The following is a 27888-nucleotide window of genomic DNA, read 5'->3' as shown; positions in this document are numbered from 1 at the left end:
AAGACAAAGTGTGACCGTATGTCAGCACATTAACCATGTGCTCCGCCTTTTTTTTTTTTTGCCTCAGTCTCCTCTTCCTTTCTTCCTGTGTAGTGGAAGAAAAATGCCCAGCAGCACGGGGGGGGGGGGGTTCTGAGCTACAGGGTCTGTGGTAAGCGGGATGGGGCTGGGGGGCGAAGGTGAAAGGTTGCAGGGTGCTGAGGCGGAGCAGGGTGAACGTCGGAGGTGTAGTGCTACAAGTACTCCAGGTCTAGAGCGTGGTGGAGGGCCATGAGGTCTGAATGGCTGGAGATCCTCCAGAAGGGCATGTTGTGCTGTGGGAGAAATAAAAACACCCGCGTGTAAATGGGTTTCTTTTTTTCTTTTTTTTTTTAGCTAAAATAATTTATAGGCCAAATATGAGAAAATTAAGGTTAAAAAAATAGATTAATAATTTGCTTTTAACTGTCATTTAAATATTTTTGCTTTTGGGTTGAGGAAATAATAGATCTTAAAGAATTTTGTGATATTTTAGTGGCCGAGTGATTCTTAAAAATCTAAATCAAGACTGAAAATAAATACTAAATCTTAATGCATGACGTGCTGCTATTATTAACACCGTAGCTGATTTAGAACTGTCCTCCACATCCTTGAATGAACCCTCCTTCCTGCCGGTGTGCGTTTAGGACGGTGCGAATGAGCTGTTGTTCCCGAGCCGAGGACGGGGACGGGGACGGGGAAACCTGAGTCGCACCGAATGAAAGGAGCTTGTCAGGTAGAGTCCTCGGCTCCTCAGTGTGTGGAGCCCATTACCTTTCCCTTATCAAAGGTATGGCCTCTCCCAGGCATATGTTCCGCTTAGGAGAACCTGCACTGACCCTTAAAAAGCTCTTTGCTTTTTGTTTTGTAAATTGTCTTTGCTTTTAAGTTTAAAAGCTGGAGATGTTATCTCTGCCTTCTCTCCCAGGCAACAGTAATATCTGAAGGCAGAATTGTTTCAGGGATTGAGGCTTTTCTTTTTCTTTTCTTTTTTTACATGAAGGAATGAGGGCAGGGAGAACTTTAAGACATTTGCTTTTGTAGTTCCACGCAGTGTCACGTCTGATATCTGCCTCCTGAGGGGTGAAATTGTTGTTTTGTTATTTCTTGTCCTTTCTGATGTTGACACAGAAACCTTTTACCACATGGTGTGGCGTGGGACTCGCACCGCTCAAAGGGGGAGGAAAACACCTTATCCTTACATCAATGTCACACTCGGACAACTCAAGACTGAAGAAAAATATTTGCATCTTTTTTCCACAATCATTTCTCAAGACCGTATTCCCGGGGTGCGTTCGCCTTTCATAACACAGAGCTATTGCTTTACACGATTGTCCGGGCTAAAGGTCGCTACCTCTTCCTAATCGCCGTCTAATCGCTCTTCATCTGTCCTCGCGCTTCTGCTCGGTGTTTACTGAGAAACAGGTGAAAAAGAAGCTGGAAGCTTTTCAATGAGGAAGCTGTGTCCCCCCCCGCCCCCCCCTGACACAGTGGCTCACCAACACCGTCAGTGAAATATTCGCTAAGGCCACTGATTCATTTGCTTATGAGTGTTTGCCATCTGTGGCTTGCATTTGGTTTACGTCCAGAATACACAAGTTGTGGAGAAAGAGCCAGCAGGTAACACATAAAGGGCAATGTCAGACGTCGGACCCATCAGAACAGATGCCGGTTCCTGGGAGAGCAGGTGACATGATGTCGGCTTTGAGTCTTTTTCGATATGTGCCGCACTCGCAGCCTTATCGTCGCAGTAGATGTTTAAATTTAAGTTCCCTTAGTGGCTGCTGTGTTTACGATGTGCCTTTGGAGTGCCTGAACGGGCTTTGCCTAGCATTACGCATACATCATTCCCGCTGCTGGAATATATAATTATGCCGTCTCTCCCCTCCCCTGCTCTGTAAACCTGAGATGGTGGATGAAGAGCGCTGATTACACACTACGGACTTTCTCCCTTGTACTTGGATGCCCTTAAAGAGGACAAAGTAAAGTAAGACTGTTGAGAGCTCAAGCGCCGGTTCCCTCCTTTTAAAAACTATGGCATGTATGTTTTATTGTTCTGTAAGCTTTCATAACGAACTTGTGACCCTGTGGAAAGTACATCTAAATGTCTTCATCTCTGCTCCCTGGCCGTGTATTTCCAATCTTGGCAACACTTCGGAGACCCCTTACCTTTTTCGAGCCTTGCTCCTCTTCCACACCGTCTCCAACAACAATGTAAACAACTTTCCTCCCGAACCTTTGAATTACTCTCTCGAAGCAGCTCTCCTTCCCTGCGGAAGAGGAGACGGCGGCGTGTTAGCGGAGTGCTGCCCGGATGCAAATGGCTGCACAGGCACATAGACACTTTCAGGGATCATACACAAAACGCCACCGAGTTGATTCAGAGGCACAGGGCGACGAGAGCCCCTTTGAAAAACACCACGTGCACAAAATAGGACAGAATGTAAACTCTTCCAGTTCAGTTTGGAGATGTGATAAGATCAGGCCTCAGATAAAGGCAATCTGAAAAGCATTAACTCTACCCCGCTCCTCCTCAAACATTGGACAAATGGTTAATCACTCTTGCATGCTGCGGGGACCGGTTGGGAGGGCCAATGCGCTTAATGCTTTGAGGAGCCCTTAGCTACACTCAGCTCCAATCCAAGTACTGACAGGCCTGAAAATAGTGCGGGAATGAAGCTTGATGTTTATTTTGCATTTGAAACAGTGAGGAAGGGAAAGTACTGGAGGAAAGGGGGGGGGGGGGGTTGCTGTGGAATGACATAAATGTGCAGAAGTGGTTTCATATGCAGAGACTGAGCAGGAGAGGCCTGGGGGAGGCCCGGCGCAGGCCCAGCTCCAGGAAAATAATCCCAGGCTGATTAGGACTATTCCTTCGTAGAGGAAGATCAACCCTCTCCGATGACTGAATCTCCAACACCATCCGCGCCGCCGTCCCCTCCTTTAAGTAGCATGTGTCTCAAATGTTTACACTCCACAAGCTAAAACAATAAATAATTAGTTCTTAAAATCCTACGACGATCATCGAACCTCAGAGTCAGTACTTACCTATTTTTGTTGCGCTATATATATTCTCGATAGGAAAGACTATTCCCAGGCCGTATAGCAGGACCTTAGCCAGGGCAGGGATGAGCTGCGTGGTTGTCACAAGGATGTTCACACAGTTTGACCTGGGGTAGAGAGAGCAAAGCGATGACATCATTCCAAAACCACTCGATGGGAGGACAAAGGAAAATACAGTCTGTCGGAATCAAAGAGGCAGCAATGCATCATTTGTAACATGTTCTGCAATGAAAGGTCGGATCTTCTTTCCTTTTTAAAGTCGCATCTCTGAATCTTCTAAGGAAAAGCCTGTCCGAAAGACAAATTGGTGCTTTTTTAATAGATTGGGAGGATGGAGTCGACTTATTTACACCACATGCAAGTCAATACATGTGTGATGTGGGACTGGGTACGTAAGTTTCCTTACGGAGTCCTACCTTGAGTGGATTAATGTTAGTGCTTTCAGTGCCAGTGTTAACCAGGAGTCCGTCAAGGCTTCAATTTCTGCTCGCAATTGCAACCAGGCTTCCCTTTTGGCTGGGCCCAGCAGACCTGAAATGCAGGGTAACATTGTTTAGGTTGGACCAGTCCTCCGAATACCACTGACATTTTCAGAAATTTACCCTGACCAAGCGGTGGGGTGGCGAGTGTGTTTTCAGCACACACACACACGAACATGCGCAAACAATCACACAAAAGAGGACGTGCATATCTGGAAAACATTTTGATTTCATTTTAACACAATAGATCAGCGCTGCTTGGTTGGGATTACCTCCAACGTTATTTTTGTAGGTGGTGTAGATCTCTTTTACTCGTCGGTAGCGGAAGGCCAGTTTTCTCATCCAGTCCACGCCTCCCCTAACGCCCGTGGCCAGACAAAGGTTGGCACTGGTCGCCGCTGCGTGGAAACCGTCAGCGCCGAAGTTGTACGTACTAAAGTCAGAGACGAGGACAGAATGCATCAGTGCATGCTGTGCCAGAGTTGCAAAGAGAGGGCACTGATTATTTTTGACTCTTCGTTATACCTCAGATCCTGGCCGTTGTCATCGGAAGACACATCATCGATGTGTACCTGGTCACATTCCTGGAATAAACACCACATAATAACATCTTAAGTATTGTAACCAAATTGAATCGAATTGTAAGAGCAGCATAGTCTGACCTCCAATATAACAGACAGTTCTTTGGAAAATACATGTTCACGTTACTTTAAACAACAACTTTTTTTTTCTGGACTTGACATTCCCCTTTTATCCTGTTGAATCAGTTCTCCACAGTTTTCTGCTCCTGCCAGCTGAGTCCAAACGAACAGCGACGTCACCAACGCAGGTCACAAAGACCTTCTACCACTAGAGGGGTCTAAAGATATGAACACGCAACCAATTAAGGATCAATAAACCTCCGCAGGTTGGCATTTGGGCCACAATGAGCATCGATATATACGCATACAGCAGAAAGCTGTCTCCAAGCTGGCTGAATATATAAAGAGTAATGGTGTGTGTCTGAGTGTGCACATCTCTCAACACATGTACACACTCCTCATCCCCCTTTGGGGGGTGGGGGGGGGGGAGGGGGGCTGCCTCGTCTTGGAGAGGTAGAAGGATTCTGCAGCTCCGCACTGATTCCGACGGTACACAGTAACACAATCCAGACTTTCTGGTAAATGTAACCTACTAGAAAAATTGAACCTGATGCTAACCGCCAATGAAATTATGACCTCTGATTGCTGCTGCGCCACACACCAACACAGCCCGGGGCCAGTCGGCCAAGCAGCCGGCGAAGGAACGCAGGAGAAGGCAGACTGAAAATCTGTTATTAGTTTTCCATTTATAGGAGAGCTCTCGTGACCCCCCCCACCCCACCACAACCACCTCCTCCTCCTCCTCCTCTCTCCACCTCCTCAGCCAGTTTGAAACGCGAGGGAGGTTTGCCTTGGCATTCAGACCAACATGTTTCACATGGGGCACAGCACACATGAAGGTTTGCTAAATTACTTTTTTGATAAAACATGGGGTTGCTAGAAAATTAGCCAAAAGTTTGAACGGCCTTGTTAGGAAGATTGTTTTTTTGGTTTTCATTTTTTTAAAGGAATGTGACACCTAATTCTCAATTTGTTCTAGCCAGCTCTCATCTAAAATGAAAAACAGCGGCTGTATTCGATATCTCTATGAAGCAGTTAAAATCATTTCTCTGGAAAGCTAAAGGATTTAATTTGGTTTGCAATACTGCCCAAAAAACTTTTAAAGGAAAAGCTTCTTCCTTTAAAACTTTGTGTCAGAAATAATAATTTCTCGTGGAAATTGAAACTTGACGACAAAGGAAGAAAAATCTCAAAGAAGAAAAAAATCCATGACAATTTTTATTAAAGCTTTTTTAATTAAGCTTCATCCGGCTGTTAAGACACCAAAACATAGAAAGCACTTCCTTGTTTTAAGTCAACCTAACTGAGGCCAAATGCTGACGTTATTGCATTCCTCTCTAATGCTAGAGCAGGGTAAGGGTAAGGGGCTTTGGACTGTAAACCTTTTTTATTTTACTGGTTCCCCTCTGAACAAATTTTTCATCTCCCTGGATTTGTGGGGAGAGGGAGGGGAGAGTGACGTGAGGAGAAACTCAAACCAGCTGTTCTTTAACAGAATTAAAATCTTGACCCCCCAACCCCTGCTCTAATGCAGCCGGTCTCTCGCCAAGCCTCTTCCCAGCAAGCCCCAAGATCCAAAGAGGAAAAGACTTTGACCCTGTGACCCCCCCCCTCGCCCCTCCTCTCCGGGGCTCTGGCACCCCGATAAGGGGGTGGGAAGCGTAGAGAGGTAGAGATGGAGGAGAGCAGTGGGTACAGGCTGCACGAAGGTGGACTGCCAACCGGGAACTTACTTCCAGTGGCTTAGTCTGTTTCAACACACACTCACCAACATATCTTTAGCAGGTGAATAAAACAGCAATTTGCCCAAGCGTAAAGATCTGCCGTCAACAAACCCGAGGATAATTTACGGTTGCCGATTATCCCTAAACCTTTTCTCAGACTAGGAGCCGAGCCAGAAGTTTTTGATGTGCTTAATTCTTTAAGTAGTCGAGGCACGTCTGTTTGTTTAGGCCAACAAAAACTGCACTCTCGGTTTAGCGCCTCATAAAACCCCTTTTTCATTGTCCTCCCATTCTTGCGCAAGTGGCTGGAATGCTTCTATTATGCAGTAATTACCCGTCGATCAATCAGACACAATCAGCTGACTACCCCCTTTGGTACAAGCAGCATTCACATCCACTCGCTTGGTAAATCATTGCCTAATTGTACGCTGTCAGCTGGATGACAATAGAAGGTCATGCTTGTTCTTCTGGTATAATGCGTTTCTGTCGGAATCTGACAGCCAGCAAAGAACAACGCTGGTCAGCATGTCAATTACAGGCCTATTACATCCAACATGACACCAATTTGTAAATATGTCTTGTAATTAATCCTAAACATAGTCATTATAACAGCGCCCTGATTAAGAATTATGTTTCTTAGGTTTTTCTACATTGCCAATAATAGATAAAATTGGGCTTGAATGTCATTGATTTATTATTTTATTTATCCTTGTATATCATAAGACTTCCACAGAAACGCATGTGTGACTGCGCTGCCAATAAACTGGAAAGGTGTTACGGGCAGAATGCTCAGAAATGAACAATTACCAGTCCCAGCTGGGGATAGCATAAACCTCTGCACCGGCTTACTGGGGAAAATGGGAGCGCTAATAGAGGAGGTGACTGTGGGTAATGTTCATACAGTAACCCTTACACACACTCATTAGGAGTCACTTCTGAAGGCCTCGTAAACACCACAGAGCCATGGGTGGTGTAGCTTTAACTCAGTCAAGTACAGTCGTATAGTGGATTGGAAGGAAACACTGTGGGGGAGCGGGTTTTACGAATGGAAGCGCTCGGGTCAGGGACTCGGTTGCATTTCAACATTGTTGGGGGGATTATGAAACCATTCCAATGCAAACACCAAGTATTTCTGCTGAATGCAGCAGTGCCAATAAACTGTGTCCATTCAGCTACAGAACATCTTATCTGCACGATGGGGGGGAACCCCCCTCCCCCCAAAAAATGGACGGAAATGAAATCAAAAGACAGGATGCTTCTGCCTCAGGATGCTTCCATCTCTACATCATGCTCTCTTCCTCTCCCTGTCTCTCTTTCGACTGGCCTGTTGAAAACTCCTCACTGTGGAGGAAGTTATCAGAGACCTCTTTGTTCCCTTGGCGTCTGTCATTAAGCAATCAGCGATGACGGCCCGAGTCTTCCTGTAGCCCTGGAGAGAGCTCAGAGTGGTGACTGCTACGGAGGCGGGAAGAAGAAAGACGCGCTGAATCAGAAATGTACCAAAACACAGAAAGGACCATGATAGCTAAACTATCCCAGACTGGTGTAGAGGCTGTCCTGCTCAACCCCCCCTTTCTCAGTCTCTCTCTCTCTCAGGTGATCTTCTGGGGTGGGGGTGGGTGGCCAAACCCACGGTGTGAGCGATAACAGCCATCATCACAGCATTCCATGTGACCCTACAGGCTAATGCCATGTGAAAAAGGCTCATCCATGGTTCGCAGGTTCTCAATACCGCCACTCCACCGGCAGTGGTTGTCATCCCCCCCCCCCCCACACCCCCACACACACACACAGACTATGACCCCCAGCAACGTCTTTCTCCATTCCCATCACAGGCACCCCTGTGTTTGTGGGGGGAGGAGGCTGTGATTACCTGAGGGGTCAAAGACAGGATGTGGGTAACAAAGGAGGAGTTCTCCAAACCCACCTAATTCCAATCCAAATATGTGCTTGAACAACCCCGGAATTCAAACAGAGGCAACAAGTAAAGCACAAATATAGCGGCGGGCCGGTTTGACAACAAATCACATCAGCAGGATAATGGATCCAGAGGGACCCCGGCATGCATCGCTCATAAGCAGACTGAATCTGAACACAGCGTTCTGTAATGCACCATTGTGGGAATGGAAACATTTGGAAAAGAAATAACCCGCCCCCCCTCCCCGCCGGCAGGGAGTGAGAAGTATAAATTAGTTATGTGTGATGGACGATTTCTTATTTCGGCATCACAAATCCAAACCACATCTCTAGGAGAGACATTAAATACAATATCAAATCTCTGTTATTTCAGCATTTAAACTTTAAAGATGGATGCATCCATAGAGTCTGGCCGGGGGTGGAGCGTTTCTTTTCCCTTCCACAGACAATGTAGCAGCAGGTGCGGCGTCTCCCGCTTCAATTCCGCAGGATAAATCTATTCTTAAATAATTTCCATCATCACTTGACAGTAATGCTATATTTTCCACGCAGCCTCAAACCCCTATGAATCAGCTGTGTTAGGATAACGGGTAGCGCGCGGGGGTAAGGTGGAGCTCTGTGGAGCAAGGATTGACAGGGTGGACTTGGAAGCTCCACTTTCCCCTCTGTAGTCCGTCCAAACACACCAGTGGCACCGCCGTGCGATGTGATGGAGTTATGTCGAGGGGCTTGACAGAAGTGCTGCATCAGTTGCCAGACAAATGATGAAGCCGCGACATCAGCGTGTGCAGATGTGAAGAAGCCCATCTGGCAAAACACACCAGAAAATGGTGTTTTTACATCGCTGTTGTAATTGGATTTCAGATGTTTACTGTTGAAATTAAGATTTTTTTTTTTTTTTGTCCAAGGACACCGATGCTCCAACTACAGGAATGCGTGCAGACGTGGATCAATAAACTCACTGGTAGAGAAACTGCAGCACGTTTAACTGCACCAAAAATAAAAATAACAAAAATAAAGTCATTTATTTGAAGCACATGTGAAATCTCTTCACACTCCATCTGGACTCTTTGGTGCCGGTGTGAAAATAAAAACTCCTTCCGAATGATTTCAGTTTTCTACATTACAGTATATTAATATTAATATAACGTCAATAAATTACATGATTCAATGAAATGCGTGAAAACAGTTAGCGTTCGTCTGGTCTTTACAGGTAATAAAACCACTGAAATATGCTACCGAGCTAAAATCACAGCTACTAATCATAAGGAATGGAGAGTGCAGGATGTGACACTGAACAGTGGGACATAAAACCAGGAGAATGTTTCACAGTAAACTGGAAAAACCATTTCAGCCACTGGGAAAAGGTAGCCGTGCGTTTCACAGGATCTTTAACAGGCAGCCCCTTGGTGAGAGTGACTGAGGACTTTTCAACCCTGAGACTACAGGCTGGGAGCTATAAATGGGATTCAGCTCACAGCATCACGGTGTAGCTCCACAGGTGTGTGTGTGCGTGTCTGTATGCGCATGTGTGAGTCAGCGGGCAGCGTTCATTGTTACGTACATGTTCGCATGTGTGCGACTTGTATTGAGTGTATGTGCACAATGCGTGAGAGAGCAGCACACAGCACGGCGGCAACAGAGGACTAATTTAAAATGCTTCCAACTTTAGAGACCTCCCCCCCCCCCCTCCCATCTCTCCCCATGAGTGGTTTGCCCCCATGCCCTTTATCCTCCAGACAGGGAGGGTTGTTTTCTCACCCAGGGAAGGGAGAGACTGCGTTGCATGTACCCCACTGAGAGGGGAACGCAGGGGCTCGGGCAGTGAGCGAGAGGCCCCCGGTTCCCACGTACCGCCAGGCGCTAGCGTTCGGGCTGCTGCAGCGCTCCGACAGTAAACTCACACCCTGAGTCACAGCAGGGCTGTCAGTCCTCCCAGCGAGTTCATCCTCAGCGGGCTACATTAGACACACCGGTTCAGAGCTGCAATTAACCCCCACAATCAACCCCGTGAAACAGCACTGGCGTGAAAACGACATCGAGCAAAGTATATTTAATACATTTCTTTTTTCTTTTTTTGGATAAAATAAAATATATTCATTTTGAGAATGTAACCCTGAAAATGTGACAAAAGTAATGAAAAGTTGAAGATGATCATAAATAAGAATATTATTATATAGAAATTGACTTGCTTACTTACGTTTTAATTGTAAAGTTTATCTAACAACTTAAGGAAGGAAACATAAGGAAAATAAATACAATTGCGATTACATCCACACAACGCACACTGCCTTAACATCCCAATTCGTCCCTTAACGAGAGTCTTTTTAATGATAAATACAGGTCATGGCGTTCATACAACACTCCAGCCGTCCTTTGAGGACTGAGCAGCAAATGGTTAGTGCGGTATAATCGATACCGGTTGCGTTTTTGTGTCAGGAGCAGGTTGGGGAGACGTCGTCTGAGGAGGTGCATTATTTCTGGGACACACCTTCGATAATATCCAACGGTGATTGAAAAAAGAGAGCGCTGATCCAGAAAAAGGTTAGAGGAAGAGAGACGGGTGAAACTGATCCCTGTTGACCCCTTCGGCATGCCCTCTTTCTTTTTATGACTTTCCTCCGAATCGTCACTCACCATCTCTATCAACACAATCCAGCCCCCCCATTCACAGTTGTACGAGCCCCCCCCCCCCCACGCAAGAAACAAGTGTAGAGTTTTTGCTGAATCACATTATTATTCATAAATTCAAAATGTAGAGACCTGAGAACAACCCTTATGTTTTCCAACCAAAATAAATACACAAATCTGCCATAAAAATATTTCAATAATAAACTAGTAAAATAATTTACACATAGAGACAAGCTTTAAGGACCATATTTTGTTCATATTTAATGTTCATGTGCAGAGACTGGCGGTACAACAGTGTTAATACTTAGACCGTTTTCTCTCTCTCTCTCTCTCTCTCCCACACACACACACACCACTAACTCTGCACCTGTGTTTCTACATAGCCTCTGGGGTCTCCCTTTATGGCTTAGACTAAATTAGATGGACCATATGCATTTCTGCACATGCTTAAATACATAACTGCTGCTGGCCGAGGTATTTATAGTTGGACTCTATTTAGCTCTATCGGAGATGCTGGACTGTAAATTAGCAGGGAGGAAACGCAACTGGTTAGGCCTTGTTGAGAACTGGTGCTTAGCTAAGACTGGCCCAGCTCAGTTTAAGAGGAGAGATCAATACATCATCCAGAGAATGTCTCTCCTCCTCTGGCACGATCATTATCGACAACCGCCGCACCAAAAAAGAGAAGGCAGAGAAAAACGGCGTGACCTCCAAGAAAAGCATTCTTTTTTGCAAACCGTGGACTATTTCATCGAGTTGGAAACACAGTCAAGGCTTTAAAGTGTCAAAATAAAATATATATATATTTTTTTGTCAGTGAGATTCCATTTTTACATTATTTTATGAGCAGTCTGAGCTGCCAATTCATCTGTGAACAGTTTCATCACACATGAAAAGAAATCAAAACACGGGACAGATGTCGAGCGAAAACCACATTTAAGTGTCGTCACAAACTGACGTTTTTTCAAATGATTGGGGCACATCTATTAAATAAAGTGCAGCTACAATGGATTCTACATGGCGGTGGCATAAGGAAATATTTAGCCAGCCAATTGCAGCCAATTAACTTTGATCACAATGACTGCGTTTGGAATCTCAGTCACTCGCTTGTCTGGAAGAGTATGAACATATTCTCTCCCCCCCTCCCTCTTTTGTTTTTCCTACTTCTTGGGTTTGTCGCGTGTTTAAGCCGGACATGATGGCGAGTAATGAGATTTGGCAGACTGGCCACAGATCTCTTCACACTTAAGTATCAAACAAAACATTTCCTCTACTGTGAGGCCAGCGTCGAGCGGGACACAGATGAAAGGGATAGAGACGGCGAGGAGGCGGCACGGACAAATGTCACACTACAGGTGGGCGAGTAAACATCGAGGTAAACTGCTTTGTTTATTGCTAAAACTGATAAGAACGGTGTGTAACGTCGAGAAAGTACTGGCTGTACCTCATGTATGTTAATGCGAGTATATACACGTGTACAAATGTGGCACAAACTCGATCTACTTTCCGAGCCGACGGTCCGTCACCTCTCCCCAGTGTGTAGCAGACACTCAGACACCACACACACAAAAACAGACCGCTCTACCCTTGATCCCTCTATTCCTGTGCCCCAGGGGCAGATTTGACTCTGGCGTTACATGAATCAGCCGTGCAAAGAGACGTGGGAGGGGAAGCGCTCGGGGATTTCATGCTGTGACTGAGGGGTTTGTGGTGTAGGTGGACAGCGACACCAAGCACACAGCATGACACTCCGAGAGACAGAGCGGCCGCAGAAACCCTAGAGCCTGACAAATTGAGCTGGTCGCTATGGAAGTGGGAAGGAGGTGAGGGGTGGGCGCAGGGCTGGTGACCCAGGGATGACAGAGACTGACAGCACATGTAAAATTCATGGTTTACCCCGGGCTCCCAGGCAATACTTCACCGCTACGAGACTGAAACAGTTGCTGCTGCTTTTACTAAAATCTTAATGGACCGTTCATGCACTCCTGTTCAAGACTGAACACTCCTCCGAGCATTAAAACCTTCACAACATGAAGAAAGGACTTTGTGCAGAAAGCAAAGAGACAAACCTCCAAGTCGTTAAAGAATAAATGGGAGTCGGCCAAGTTGAAGATCATTTCTTCCATCCTCAGGCCTAATGATACGGATGTCGGCGGATCCTGGAAAACACATACACAAAAAAACAATTACAACAAATCTTTTTATATGAATATATTGCTCCATTGTAAAAAATAAGTAAATGCTGCTCCGTCCAAGTCGCTAAATTAACAGAGTCTTTTTACATTCCTCAGCAGGCTGCTCCAGTAAAAGAAGACATTAGGCGGACTTGAAAGTTTCAGCCTCTGTTTATGACCCCTCCAGAATAGTCATCAGAAGGGCCACAGACTTGAATGAATGCAGTAAAAGCATGCGTCTTCTCAGGAGGGGTGGTCGATGTAGAAGAGTCGGGGTCAAAGTCTCATCGTAAATAGCCCATTCTCCACATATTTTGGCTGCTGCATCATCTGATTGCTCTCTAGGTAACATATGAACAGAATCCCCCCCCCCCCTTAGGTTTTTATTAATAGTTCAAATAAAAATAAACACTAATCCTAACACAATTGCAATTCTTCCTAAAATTCTGAAGTCTGTCAGTAATGGGACCCGCGTGGTAATGGTGCACTGTCTGTAAGATAATACCTGAAGAGGAGTAAACGACTCTCTAAATAGTTAATGAGCCGGTGTTCAGTTCCCCCTTTATAAGGACAAGGAATTAAACTTCAGTGCATTTTCTTCAAAAGGATGTAAAAGTTGTGTCAACCACATTAATTTCATAGATTCATTATAAAAATAAAAATAAACACATGAAATGCAAATTTTAATGAATCAACTATGAGGAAAGCAGTGTTTTCATATTTTGTTGTTGCACAAATTGAATTCCTTTTTAATGCTAAAACTCCAACCTGCTGATTGTCTTCAGCAAGCGAAGGGTGAAGAGAGACAATGGCAGGCTGTGGGCCTTTCTGCTGCTGGGTGACAGGACCAGAAGCAGGGATTACACACCTAAACCACCTGAAGACACATCTGAGCTTTCTGCTGATTAGCTGTCACACCTGACAATGCTTCTGTTTTCACTAAAATGACAGGACGAACCACACAAGTAGATTCAATCCCCAACTCATAGAGGCGTCGCCTTCCTCTTAACCTCCCAGTTTGAATCAATCTTTCAGTTAGAATTAATCAAGAATAATTAGTCTCCCCCAGCAGCAGGCTGCCGACTCCCCAGCCCCCGGTACTGATGGGGGTGCGGTTGGTGGGAAAAGGCTGTCTTCTCTAACGCAACTGAATCCTCTCCAATTAAATCTAAACAATCAGTCAGTGAGGGAGTTAAGAATACAAGCAGGCCAGAAGGCCAAAGTGTTGCTGCTGTCATTGCTTCTGCACCACCTGTCCCAAGATGTCAGTGCCATCCACAGGGTGCGCCACCCCCCCCCCCCCCCTCTTCCTCTGAGCCCCTTACCAATAACAACCCTCCATCCCCACCCACTTTAAGCTCCGGCTCCAAACAGCCCAATAGCAGCACAGCTGGCCTCAGCCATCAGCTTTATGGGGGTGAGCTGCCTTGATGCCAATTAAAAGAAGCTGATAAGAGCAGCAGTGTGTTTATGTGTGTGAGGGAGAGAGAGAGAGAGAGAGAGAGCGCGTGGGAGGTCAGACTGAGTGAGAGAAAGTGTGCATGTGCATTCACTCGGATACACATCTATTTATAATAAGCATGGAGCGGCTAAGAGGAAAAACGCTTTGGTAACTTTTCATGTTAATGCCATTCAAAGAAGGATGATATGAATGCCAGACAGGCGGGGAGGGGCATGGTGGTTGTGGGGGTGGGGGGGTTGTCTGCTTCACTTTCATCTCTGAGGTAGTTTCCAGATCTGTGTGTCTGATATGCATTGAGGCATTGAGGCTCTCTGGTTGCCGTTAGTCGGCACGCGTCTCCCTCTTACAATCGTGCATTAATGCAATGGTGTCAGCAGGTTAGAGCATAAAAAAAACGGACAATGATGAACAGAGGAGGAGAAGAGGGAGGGAAAAGAGGGAAGAACAGAGAAAACAGGCGGTGAGAGGGACCCTAACGGCTGTCACGACTCATATGAGCTCTGATGGAACGGGCCTTTATGGAGTCAGGAGTGCTTCCTGTTTCGGAGCAGCACACTGGCGACCCTGTGTGTGTCTGTCTGTGTGTGTGCGTCTGTCTGTCTGTGTGTGCTCCCATAATCTTGACTCCCTCTTTGCATGCAGGGCTGAAAAATAAAGTAAATAAACACTGGAGGGTCGTGGGGCAGGCCTCTTTCACCCCAAAAACAAAACAGTGCCCCCCATCAAACACCCCCTCAGATCAGAACAAAGGCACAGAGCATGGGCCGCAGACGTTACACTCTACGACACATGAGGAGCAATATGCCATCACTCAAAACCAGACTCAACCACAGCCAAAACAACTGACCGTCTCAGACAAAGCAAGATGAAATTTGGAATTATTTATCTGCCAAAAATCGATCATTTGTGTTTGTTTTCATTTAAGCTCACTACATCCAGATGGGAGTGAGAGCAGACGATGGGCATTTAAAAACTGCATAAAAACCACAACAAAACCATGAGAAGAAGATCCTGCCTTATTTCCCAAATTGTTATTTTTGAAAGTTTAAATTTAGAATAATTTGCATGGAACAACAAACAACAAAGCCTGGAAAAGTAAACTCCTCATCTTGCGCATACTGGGACATGGGATGGAAAATGGCCTTTCAATTTGATACGTTTGTTGATATTTATAAACAGATATGTAATACATTTTCAATTTGAATTCCAATTAAAGCAGATTTAAGGGAAACTCTGTCCGAGTTTCGTCTGAATTGTATTCGGTGGGTTCAGTCGTTTGCCCTCGTCTCCAGGGAGATCCCGGCCTGAGAAGGATGGATTGAGAAGCACTTAATTAAACTAACAACGTGGCATTTCTGAAGGAGAAAGGAACACTTAAGATGTGTCAATAGACATCTAGAGTGCAACTGTTGGAGCCCCTACAGCCGAGCCCCAACCAGCCACGCAAAGCCCGACAGCTGCGAAGAGCAGTCAAATACTTGACAAGCCTCATTGGACCCATTAAAAAAAAAAAAAGAAACAATTATCGGAACATTGAGTTCTGCTCTCTCACCTCACAATGGACTCAAGGTACAGTGAAATCTATCCTTGGCTGATTCCCCCCCACTTCCCTTTTCACCTTTGATCCGTTCCTTCTCCTTTTAATATTTGTGCGTTTTTGCCGATAACGTGCGCAGCCACCGCCGCGGTCTGATGTCACTCACCCGTCCATATCTGTTGGCATAAGAACCCGTGAGCAAGGAATGGAAAACGATGATCGTTTCATCCAGGTCCCAGATGAAAACTCGCTGGAGATGGGGTGCAGAGAGGGAAGAAACAAAGAAAAACACAGAGAAAGGAGGCAAAAATCAATGGCGCTCTCTGTAGGCCTGCAAGGTGATCCCCCCCCCTGGTCAATAGGCCAGCAGCGTGTGTTTGCGCCACAGGGACCAGCATCCATTTGCTTGGTTTGGTCGCCGCAACACTCCTCCCATCACCCCACCGCATGCTTTCCATCTCCTGCCCTTTACATTAGAGTAATCAATAGTGACAAGCTAATTAACTAGATATGTTAACATGCCATGATGTCAGCGCTTTTAATGGGTGCCTCGTTCAAATTCATATCCCATTAATGAAGAGCCCTCTGAATCACTGAGAGTTTATTTTGACACGTGGTCACTATTCAAGTGTCGTACAGCTCATACTGTGATGGAGTCATTCTTAGCCACAGCTATAGTGTCCACTTCTTGATGACCATGAATATATATTATTCTTTTCAGTGATGAGTCGCTTAATCACTTGCCTCATTGTTTATTCACGAGGTATACATGAGACCTTTATATAAGGGATGAGTCAAGTAAGTGATGTCATACATTCCACATCCATCAATAATGCATTTCAAGTTAAGCAATCAAATATTTAAGCTTTACTGCCCATCAAGTGTTAAAGCTGGTGTGGCAGCCATATAGTAAGTGGATTAGAGTCCGTGCGCCTCAGACAGGGAGAGGCCGTCTGTCGCCAAGGTAGCGGGCTCTCGCCCTACCTCAAGGTCGGAGTCAGGCGGCGGTGATGGGTTGTTGTTCCTTCTTCCCCGGCCACGTGACTTTCCATCCGAGGCCCGGCGCAATCGATCTGAATCTGAATCTTTAATGGGGGTTGATGGACTGTGGATGGTACTGTACTCTCCTGAAAGGAAGCAAGGAAGGAAGGAGAGGATAAAACAAGTATGTATTGAAGACGAGCTACCGTTTGCTTTTAGCACAGAAATGCAAGCAACCGTTTGTCTTGATGCAGCACAGGCAGCTTCCTGGAGGCATTTTTTTTTTAATGATTTGGCAAGCCTACTGGTAACAAACTCGTATCAGGACTCCTAAAAACAACTGTGTCCATACTGATTTACTAAACAAAGCAGAAAGAGAGTGGAGGCCAAGTAGAGAGAGCGGCGCTGTCGTTTATCTCAATTGTATGACTGCATATAAAATTATGTTCAGTTAAGGCCTGATATCTTTGGTGTCGATTGATGACAACTCAAATGCGCTCGTAAAATTTTGAATGACTTATTAAGATATAATCAGTGCTCGATTGCCAAATGATGCATTAATGTCACATGAGATTATGGGAAATTCAACATCTGACTTCAGTTTCAGCTTGTTTGCCACAGTGCAGCACACTGGCTGGAAACATTTCCTCCTCCTCCCTTTTTCTTTTTTCTTTTTTAAATCTGGGTTAGCACAAAGACAGATTCCTGGCGTTCAGCTGATGATCTCTTATCAGTAACACGGGGGGTTTCAGCAGCCCACGGGTTGATAAAAAAAAAAAAAGATATATTGCAAGGTTATACAAAACAGCCTGCTGCCTGTGGCTTTATTCACCTGCGGGGTTCTCTGTAAGAGCCTGGCTGGTGATGCCAGTGGGTGGCTCCTGGAGGGTGTAGGTGGTGGTGGTGGTCGAGGGTGTGCTGGGGCTGGTGTTGTTACTTGTCATGTAGGGTGAAGTGTAGGGTGAGTTGTTGTAATACTGAGCATACTGCCCCTGACCAAAAGCTGGATAACTTGGGTATTCCTGTGGAAAAAAAAGACAGATGGAGCAGGGAAATGGTAAAAACGCAGCTTACAATTGGATAAAGATAAGGCAAATGGAGAAAAACTGTGAGATGAAGAAAGATATCTGCAGTGTGGCGAAAACGTTGGAGGCATCGAGACAGAAGGTAGTCGAAGAAAAGTCGGGAGTAATGTGAGATATGCCCTGCGTCAGTGTTGCTACTTTACAGTGCAGATTCCAAAACATAAATGCAAACACATGTCTGTTCTGCCCTACATCTGGACAGCAATCTATCTTGTTTTCTCTCCCCCCCCCTGCCTTTCCTCTATGGCATAAGACATTTGTGTTGGAGGAAGTGCAGTAGATAATCTGAGTGCTGAGTGTTTTACGTCTGAATGTGTCATGGACGAAATGTGACATATTGAATATGCACGTTTTTATAAAGATTTTCATGTCAGGATGAAGTCTGCAAATGCAAACTATATATAGGCTGATATGGACGGATACCAGATCACAAAAACAGGCGGAGCAGAAGGGCGTGTGCAGCTACCTGTTGTGTGCTGTTGAAGCCAGTGGAGTTCGTCAGCGAGTTGTTTCCTGCGTACAATCCTGACGTTGTTGTGAAAGTACCACCTACATTGGAAGAAAAAAAATGAACAGACATGAGTAATGTATCGACCACATGAGAAAGCACGATTAAATCTGCAGGGCTGCCAGCAATGCATTGACAGAAATTGCACGGCTCATTGTAAGGCCAGAAAAAGATCAGTGTTTGGTGAAACAACTGCTTGAGGTGGTGAACAGAGGGAAGCCTGAGGGAGCGCTCCCGACACTGGCCTTATCTTTCCCCTCTTCCTTCCTTATCAGTGATTGGATCAGGGCTGATGATTGACAGAGGGGAGGGAGATGTGGGCGAGGGGTGGACACAACCTGCTTCCAAAGCCATCCAAGCCTGCACAATGCGAGGAAGACAAGAGGCTGCTGTGTCCGAGCTACCCAAGTATGGTGTGGGGTGCGGGAGGGGTTCGGATGCACTGGGGTGGAGCATGATGGTGTTGAGGGCGGGGGGGGTGGGCGCTGTGCACGGGCAGTGTTGCGAGACAGAGATGCATACTGAAGGGATGGAGTCTGAGCCAGGAGCATTAGAGGAGATGTCGCTCTTTTTTCACGTTCTCAAGGGACGGCCCCCTCCTGGGTAATTAAATCATTCGGAGGGGTTGATACCATCTGATGGCTTAATAATGTACATGACATGAGTCAGAGCGCAGAGGAGCAGCGGCAGACCCCGGCGGAACCATTTTTCTCTTTCGCAGCCATCCATCCACCTGTATGGTCATGTCAGACGGGAGTTTGGAAATGTTTTCTTAATGTGCAACATATTATGATTATTATGTTAATGAAGCCACAACTACATACAATAAAATAAAACGTATTTTACTTTGAAAGAAAATGAAGCAGTAAAATCTCGCCTGTAGTCATAGCCATCCAAGAAAAAAGAACTTAGCTGTGCGTAGGGAGTGCTTGGTTTCATACGTTAGGTCAAAGGCTCTCTAAATGCATGTGACAGAAATTCTGTTTCCACTCAGATATTTTTTTTTTAATCATTTATGCAGCTTGGAATATTTCAATCATTTTGCAGGCTAATAAACTAAACAGACAAAAAAAATAACAGCAAGCCTTCAAAAAGCTTGTTTCTAAAACATCTCTTACAAATAAGTTTGTAATCGTCGTTATTAACCGTCTCTTTTTTTTTAACAAGGACAAATTGCTTCTCCTTGCAGTCACACTAATTAGTGCTATTGAATCATTCTTTTAAAAATTGTCCTTCACCTGTCACTGCACCCAGACCATAGCCAAAAAATAACCCGCAGCTTCAGTGAAAACGAAGAGGAGATAAATTTACGGCTCCTAAATGGGGGGCGTAATTACACCTTTGTTCCCAGAGACAAACAGAGGGAGTTCCTTTCATCCTTTGGTCATTGCCCCATCAGGAGGGCCCTCCCACACCGTGACAAACGTGAAGCAGCTTTCAGAACAGGGGGGGGGGGGGGGGGTTCAGTGAAGTGTGTAAGGGGGAGCGGGGGGTACACGGTATGGAAATAATGGAGCGTTTGGTCTTTTCAGTTGGCTAAGTATGGACCATTGTGGCTAAAAAAAATAAACTCAAACTCCCAAGATCACTAGGAGCCACCAATTATTTGTGTCGTTTCTCAATCTCACCCTCCAGCACACACACACAAAAAAAAAGCACTGCGGATTTTTATATTATTCTTCTGGTTATTTTCATCAGAAATGTCTCCCTGTCTTTGTGGCTTTCCTTGATATTCCAAGGCCAGTGGGGGGGTGGCGGGGGATTTAATAACTTTTCTCTGCAAAAAGTTCAACATCAAGTGAAAGTCCGACAGACGAGGAGCCACAAGGCTGTGAAGGACAACAAATTAGCCTAATGTCTAAAGCTGTAAAAGCCCTCGCTGGCGGGGCTCGAAGGCTGCTCTGTGGAGAACAAGCAGCCACATAAAAGCTGTGGGGACCCCTGCTAGCGCAGTGAGAATGAGCCCATGCTGTTGGGAGTGGTGGTGCTGGTTATAGCAGGGGGGAGAATGAGGGGGTCCTGTGGTTCCCCAGGGGGCATGTTTTCTCTCCCCCCCCCCCCCCCCCCCCCTGCCCTTCTGCAGTTAGTTCTGCAGAAGGGCAGTGAGTACAGCTCAGGAGCAGACATTATCCCTCCCTCCTCTCCTCCTTCCCTCCTGCCTTCTGGCTCCACAATTTGAAGTCCATTTGCCTTGCTTGATCAGTCCCCCTTGCCATGGGCTATGTCTATCATCAGTGCACAATATTTGTAGCAGAAGTTTGTATGCCCCACTTGGGAATAGGCTATCAAGTCCAGATGGGGGTTCTCCTTTTAAAAAAGACAACCTTGGGTTCAGCGTCTTCAGCTCGCGCCACCACTAGGACAGAATGCTGGAATCCAATTAGTCACTTAATTAGCATCTGCTCAGCAATGTCTCCATGTCTCCATGTCTCCACACACCTATGAGGCTCTATAAAACAACACAACTGTGATGCACAGGAAATGCTTGTCCCCTTGGACAACTTTTCACGACTTCGGCCGCCACACACAGCTAAATGGCACCAAGCATGGAGGAAAAACATGAATCTAAGCGCCCACCTTAACAGCTGGCCACATGCTGCTGGCAGAGAGGGGCAGTATCAGATGCAAAAAAAAAGGTCACAGTTTCAATGGGACATCCAGGTCTGAAGCACCTCACCCAGGCAGATCAATAGGATAGAGAGAGTAATGCTGCTGGTGTGACGGGGGGGGGCAAGAGCTAAAGCTATGGCTAGTATAGTGGTCAATCTGTCATCTAGGATGCCTGTCAATTACAAATGCACTTAACACTACGTGGGCTTCCAACAGCCAGGGGAAGCCGGAGACAGTGAGGGAGAGTCAGAAACAGATGAAGAGAAGCAGACAGAGTAAAGAGCATAATACTCAGAAGATGAATGGGCACATAATGCTGTCATCGTGAGTTAAACCACCGAGACAGGACAGCCAGTTCTGCTACACATTCTCTCTCTCCCATTCCCTTTCTACCGCTCTCTGTCTCGCTTTTTTTTCTTTGCATTGAAAACTGACCGTTCGGACTGTATTTGCTTAAGAGGCGTGGAGCAGAGGTATCCTCATGCCACATCTGCTGCTGAGCTGGTGCTATTTATTGTGAGATGCTCTGGAGGCTTTTCAACAGCATGTGGATGTGTTTTGACTGCCACACAGCTGCTGTTAGGAAGAAAGTAGAGAACATGTAGGCTATTTGACTGTTAAACTACCTGTTCTTGGCCTAGATCACTAGGGACAGAGGCTTTTTTTTTTTTTTTAAGCAATGCAAACTGTAATAGAAGAACTACACGGCTGAGGGCCTGATCTACATTTAACCACAGAGAGCAACAGGAGAGGTGCAGGGTGCAACAACTCAACTTTATCGGTTTGTAGTCCATAAATCTTTAAGGCCTCAGCTCTTAAACAAATACAAATATGATCACAGGGAGAGAAAAAACAAAGACTGGGGAGTGAGGCGGTACATGCCCGGTGCCTCCTAAGTGCCTGCCATTTTTCCATCTGTGTTGATTCTTTTAAGAGGAGAGGAGAGGGAGGCAGCCGTCGCGGCTGCACATAACTGCCGGGATGCAACCGTCTTTCAGGGTGAGGGAGAGGACCGTGTCGTGAATCAATCTGGTTCTGCACGCTATTAAAGCAGAGACAGGACCGGTTTTCTCTAATCTTTTTTTTTTTTTTTTTAAAGAAGTGCATTAAACCTTATTTGGTTGGGCTGAGCAGAAGAAACAGATGGCAGAAAAAACAAAACAAAAAGGACAGGAGGAGGGGAAAAAGTGATAAATTATATCAAGCTTTGTTTGTCACGGTGATAATAATGTAAAAGGGAGGGGAACACAAAATAATACTTTTGCTATGAGGAGATCAGCTGATTCAGAATCAGATCTCAACACACAGTTGTTGGTGAATCAAAATCTGCTTTGCATTTTTGCAGAGTTACTATCTTGTCAGTCATTTCTGCTGTTTTCCACCAAACACATTGTAGTTGTAAAAGGACACGCTGCTGGCTCCGACCGAGAGCGGCGGCATCATAAGCTGCATTTCAATCACGATTACAGTGAAGATCCACAAAACAAAAGACGAAGAATTCCCAAAGTTATCCTCACCCTGCATCTGGTAACTGTAGGGAGCTTGTCCCGTTTGTGGCGTGGTGAATCCGGAGCTGTAGCTGAGGAAGCCAGTTTGTCCCGGGGATTGGGACTGGCTTAGACCCCCCTCTGTCTTTATGCCTGCCCACAATGGACCTAAATCAGTTAGTGACACCAGATCGGTTTGATGCACAGACAGTCAGCACATAGGTTTAAATGACATTGGACAAAGCAAAGGGACCAGTCGCTGTCCCTTTGCTTTGTTTAGCTTCGTAAACAATGAATCAATACTAATTATCTGATTGATCAAATACTTATAAATCACCTGCTGTTTAAAAATACAGTCATGCACTGGTGTCTGTCTCACTGCAGATCTGTCGTCAGGACGACGATTGTTTAATTTCATGTAATAAATTTTACTGTTATCTAAAAACGGGTCATCTGCGAATAGATGCATTAGTAATAAAACATTCGGGTTGTGAGCGAAACTGGAATAACTGCTTACACTGAATCAGTAACTATGCAGTTTCTAACCAGCGGTAGTTTACAGGACTTTATTCAAATAAACAGTGTAAATTCCTCCACATCTTGGAGAGTCTTTTGGGGTAAAACACTCGAAAGACTTTGGACAAATAAAGCTTCCAGTGAGCCATGGACTCTTGTGCTTTCTCTCGTAATACCAGAGGAAACCAGTTTTTGTTTTCAGATTTTTATCACTAATCTTTCAAACTATCTGAATAGCTTCACAAGCAAATTCTGTTATACTGCAGTGAAGGATAATATGCAGGCACTATACAACAAGTCAGCATATTTTGCTGCTTTTGCTTTACTGGAGGAATTGTGGGAACTTGGTTTGTTATGAGCAATGTCTTGATCCTGAACTTTGTGCAGGGAATAGTTTAGTTTTCTCTATTTTACATGAATGTAATGCAAAGAGCATGCAGCATTTAGTACACCAGAGAAATCTTACCATAGGCTTGGATGCCATAAGGCTGGCCAGGCTGGGGGTAGCTAGCGTAAGCTGCAGCCTGCTGCATTCCTGTGGTGTACTGCGTCTGCCCATACGCAGCCATATTTTGGGATGAAGGGGTAGGAAGAATATGCGGATATGTTCTGCTATTTGAGAAAAGAAATACGGCAAAATTGAGAAAGGAAAGCAGGAAGAAAGAGGATCACGTTTTACTTCCTTAAACTCTGCTCAGTTGACAAACTCCATATGATTGCGCTACCTCATTTTAAACAGCGAGCCTAGCTGTAAAGCAGATAGAATCGCGCAGCTCATATACATAGTGAAAGAACAATAAATGGCAAAGGAAATCTTTGCAAGATGATAATTACAACACATTTCGGAGTGTGTAAGCTTCAGACATCTAGGCAAACAAAGACCTTCAAAATTCCCCGATCTAGCACAAGGATCTAATTAAAGATCCAAATGAAGTTCGATGCTTCATTTTCTTTTACTTTTTTTTTTTAAAGAAAAATAAAAGAATCCTTACTTGGAAGGGTAAACCTGAGGAGAGAACTGGTGAGTTTGTCTTGGGCTGAAGCCACCGGTTCCAATAGCTGAGGAGAGTTAAAAGAAAAGAGGAAAGCACATATTTAAACATTAGGAAATAAGGTAAATATCATCTTTTGCCAACAGAACTCCTGGATTCCTAGGAAACAGTAATTATATTTCATTACTTTATTTATTTCAGTAACCTTATTTAAGGTTGAAAACTGGAGAGCAATAATGAAACTAAATAATCAAGAAAGAACATCGGGGTTTTTCTGCTGACCGGCGTATCTCCGAGACAATTCTGTGGTCTGATTCAGTCTCGGCCTGCAGCCTCAGTTGCCTTGGGCTTTTCAAGCCACAACCACATTGGAAGTGACACCACTGATTGCAGGTAATGAGTACTACTGCATAATCATTCCATCATTAAGCGCACGCCTATGTGGTTCCACGGTGCTTTTAACTTGTGAGGGCTACAAGTAAATCACAGGAATACATGGAATCTGGAATAAGAATTATTCAAAACTGACATGGGTCTCTTTCAAGGTAAAACTGCAAATCAATTCCTATTAATAAGAAACTAAAATGTGGATTTACTGTATGTTAATCCTTGGGTATAGCTGCACACTTCTGTTCCAAAAGTTGAATGATCTATTTCACAGAAATAAATTAAAATAAACAAAATCTAATTGTAAACAAATAAAATAAATGTGGATGCAACCAACATTTACAAAAAAAGAATCATTAGGGTTTGTGAATTTCAAATAGTAATGACAAGTTACCTTAATTAAAATCTAAATTTTGGCATATAGCAGTTTGTAGCATTCCTTGAATTGAAGAACACAGTTTCAAAGCTTCTGTCTAATTAGTCTCGACATGTAAAATAAGGGATTCAGTTGTGGGGGAGGACTAACTGACTGTAACTGTATGCTGTGAGCCCTCACACTCGTTATTAATATTGAACTCTTTTTCCCACATCAGCAACACCTGCCACTGGACTAAACCAGCGGAGCTTTGGGTTTCCCCCGTGGAGGATATGGGGTATAACATTACTAAATTTCATTAATATTGTCAGAGACAAAAGTCATAGCAGTGATTTATGCGCGTCTTGCGTTAGGTATCAAATAGTTAGTTAAACAGTTAGGAAAATACAGGAAACTTAGCAGCGAGATGATAGCAAGCAGTTCAGGAGCGACCACTAAATATAAAAAGGCTAATGTACTATGGCGAGGGTGGAAAAAGCAAAAAAAAAAAGACATTTCTTTCGTAATTCCTACAATGAGGACTTACTTTAGTGTAACAATGCCCCTGTATGCGTGTGTGTTTCCTTTGTACGTTTTATATTCCTGAGCACAGAGGAGAGTGTGAAACCCCCGACTCTGAGAGGATGACAGGACATCAGCCCGTGGAGATTAAGGGCTGGCGGGGGGGATGCCATGTTACTCCACTGGACAGACAGTTTCAGTGCATTACAGGTCATAATGCAGCCCCCACTGGCATGGGAACCAGCAGTCCTAAAGCACAACACACGCACACGTGCAAGCAAGCGCAGCATATGAATGTGCTGACAAAGGTAAGCGATGGTGGTTCTTAAAGACTCACACACATACAAACACACTTTATTTGTGTTTTAGACACTTCCTGAGGCCCGGCTTATCAGTCACCCATCTCCAGGCTCATCTCTCACTAATCAGTTCTGCAGCTGTGTGCGAGAGAGGTGGCCGGCCACACACACACACACACGCACACACACCGTCACACACACACACCCTCCAACTTCACCTGAGAAGCTGTCTAGAGATGCGTCTGCTACCGATGTGACGATTTCACTGCTGCTCATTGGCTCGGTTTTAACTGCAAACAAAGAAGCCACATTGTCACCAAATGCACCTAATCAAGTCTGAAAAGAAAATAAGAGAAATATAAAAAGGATCCAATGAAAGTCACACTTTGAGTTTTACATTCATTAAATTATGCTCTCAACGTAAAAGGAAAAAAATTGCATCCAATGTAAATTAAAACAACTGAACAGGCAGGAGGAAGTCAAACAACATTCCGACAGTGTTTAAATGATTTAAATGCATTAACGCATGACATGAGCATCTGGATAGCACCAAAGAGGCTATTCTTTGGCACTGGCTATTAATATTCAACTGGATTAAAGCTTAAGAATTTACGGATTAAGCGGTTGGGACAATGAATGAATGAATGAAATTGTTATTTAGGTCAATTTTTAAGGCTAGCACAAATAAAGCAAGAATTAGGAAACAAATGCCACTTAATTGTCTTACATTATCATTTATTACTGGTTTGTCAGTGAATAAAATCAGCATGAATCAGAGAGGGAAGAGCTCTGCAGGGATGTGCGAATACAATTGAAAGTATATGGTATAAAACAAATATTTTTTAGGACGTAGTGAACGCTGTTTGACCTTGGCTCCATTAAACTGCTCAGTGAAGGATCTATAAAGACAATTTCACAGCTTTCTGGCAGCTCAGGAAACTTTGAAATCAATCCATTTTACTTCAGGCTAGCAAGATTTCTTTTGGCAAAACAAATTGACAATGTGGGCAACAGAGTCATGCTCAGCAGATTCCCCCCATGGTTAGAAAAGACATTTGCTGCCATGTTTTTCCATCTTTCTATTATGCCCGTTTAATGCACATACATACGGTGATGAGGGGGCAATTATTTACAACAGCACACTGATGAAAGAAAATGGCGTTAGGTGCATGCATAATATCGCACACACTCAAGTCAAAGAGCACATCATAACAACTATAGCCAGGAAACATAAGGGAATGTCCAAATTAAAACAAAATACAAGTTCACAATCTGACCGCTCAAATCCAGTCGGCACCAATCCATGCTTCAAACTGAAAACCAACGCAATTCCAGAAAGTTTCTGAATGAAAGGCACCATAACTATGAGGCAATTGTTTTTATAAATGTAGCATCTGATAAACAATGTATTTGTGGACAAATTGAAATTCTTTATGGGTGAAGTAGGTGTTTCAATAAGTAAAACTGCAGGCGGAAGTGCTTTCATTCTGAAAGTGGGAAAAACAACTTTCATCGTGTCACTAACAGGAGACAAACCTGCAGCGGACTGGGAGTTAGAACCTAACAACCAGTCTGCAGTGGTAAGCATTGTGATGGTATCACCTATGGGGAGGGGGGGGGGACGACAAAGAATGGCAAAGGCATGACATGACAGTCTGCACCATGTCTACGGGTCCTCAGTAATCAAATACACAAAATATTGTTGTTTCTAATATCTTGTGTGCACGACTGCTTTCCTAAACAAAGTCTCAGTGCACAGGCGAATCACCTGAGTAAATATCTATGTACTGTAGAGACCTTATGCAAAGTGCCATCATTTCCATGCTGTGGGCTTTGAATAATTACATGGCTACTTAAATAAACAGCTAGTAGTTGCTGGAAAACAACAACTGGTAGCACTGAAATACGACAGATAATCTGTATCATGTCAAATAATATGCAGGGCGAGCGCATCTTTTAAATTATTACTGGCTTCTACGGCAATTAAATTGCTAATTAACCTCAAGGGATATGTTTTTTGATGCAACACCACCACACTGAATTAGTATTACAATCTATTTCACATTAAATGTTACAGTTGAATTTTCTGTTAACACTCTTGGCCCGTTTTTAAAATGTGCGGGGCAGCAATGTGCACCGTGGTGCACACATACCTTCGGTGCCATTGGGTGTCATGGAATTGTTACTGATGTGAGAGATGTCGAGGTTGGGACCATTAGGAGATTCACTGCTTCCACTTACTCGGCTGTGAGGACTGGCGAGATCCTGCATTTCCATAGACCTGACGAGACACACATGCACAGCGCAAATCAAATTACACATTTCACTCTGGTTTCAGGGAAGGAGGCATAAAGCTCTGATACTCAGTTCAGAACACGCAATGCATTCCCCACAGGTCCAGATTTAGATATTAAAAAGTATTTTAAATACATTACAGAGTAAAGAAAAAAATAATACTCCAACTAACATCGGCATTTCACTGCGATTTTTTACTATTTGC

At 44.5% G+C, this 27888-nt stretch overlaps 1 protein-coding gene across 1 annotated transcript; it reads right to left on the bottom strand.

Moving 5' to 3' along the window:
* Positions 1-233: 233 nt before the first annotated feature.
* Positions 234-27665, bottom strand: eya1 (EYA transcriptional coactivator and phosphatase 1). The gene is made up of 17 exons (XM_068747722.1): positions 27542-27665; positions 26925-26990; positions 25592-25678; positions 23826-23892; positions 23300-23445; positions 22348-22485; positions 18179-18261; positions 17460-17649; positions 16631-16773; positions 15813-15896; positions 12543-12632; positions 4086-4144; positions 3833-3993; positions 3498-3612; positions 3067-3188; positions 2188-2288; positions 234-314 (listed from the first exon to the last, which is right to left on the bottom strand). The coding sequence occupies exons 1-17, from the start codon at positions 27663-27665 to the stop codon at positions 234-236; spliced, it is 1857 nt and encodes a 618-aa protein (XP_068603823.1).
* Positions 27666-27888: the final 223 nt, after the last annotated feature.

Source organism: Brachionichthys hirsutus, chromosome 14 (assembly GCF_040956055.1).
Source record: "Brachionichthys hirsutus isolate HB-005 chromosome 14, CSIRO-AGI_Bhir_v1, whole genome shotgun sequence".
NCBI classification, from domain to species: domain Eukaryota; kingdom Metazoa; phylum Chordata; class Actinopteri; order Lophiiformes; family Brachionichthyidae; genus Brachionichthys; species Brachionichthys hirsutus.
The sequence above is the reverse complement of the archived record's forward strand: the minus strand, read 5'-3'. Positions and strand labels throughout refer to the sequence as shown.

Bases quoted from the DNA above. Each gene is read 5' to 3' on its own strand.
- eya1 (XM_068747722.1), bottom strand. From the start codon at position 27,665: ATGGAAATGCAGGATCTCGCCAGTCCTCACAGCCGAGTAAGTGGAAGC. The intron at 22,486-23,299 runs GTAAGATTTCTC...TAACTGATTTAG, and splicing joins TTATGGCATCCAAGCCTATG to GTCCATTGTGGGCAGGCATA. The intron at 3,613-3,832 runs GTAATCCCAACC...CCTGCATTTCAG, and splicing joins CTACAAAAATAACGTTGGAG to GTCTGCTGGGCCCAGCCAAA.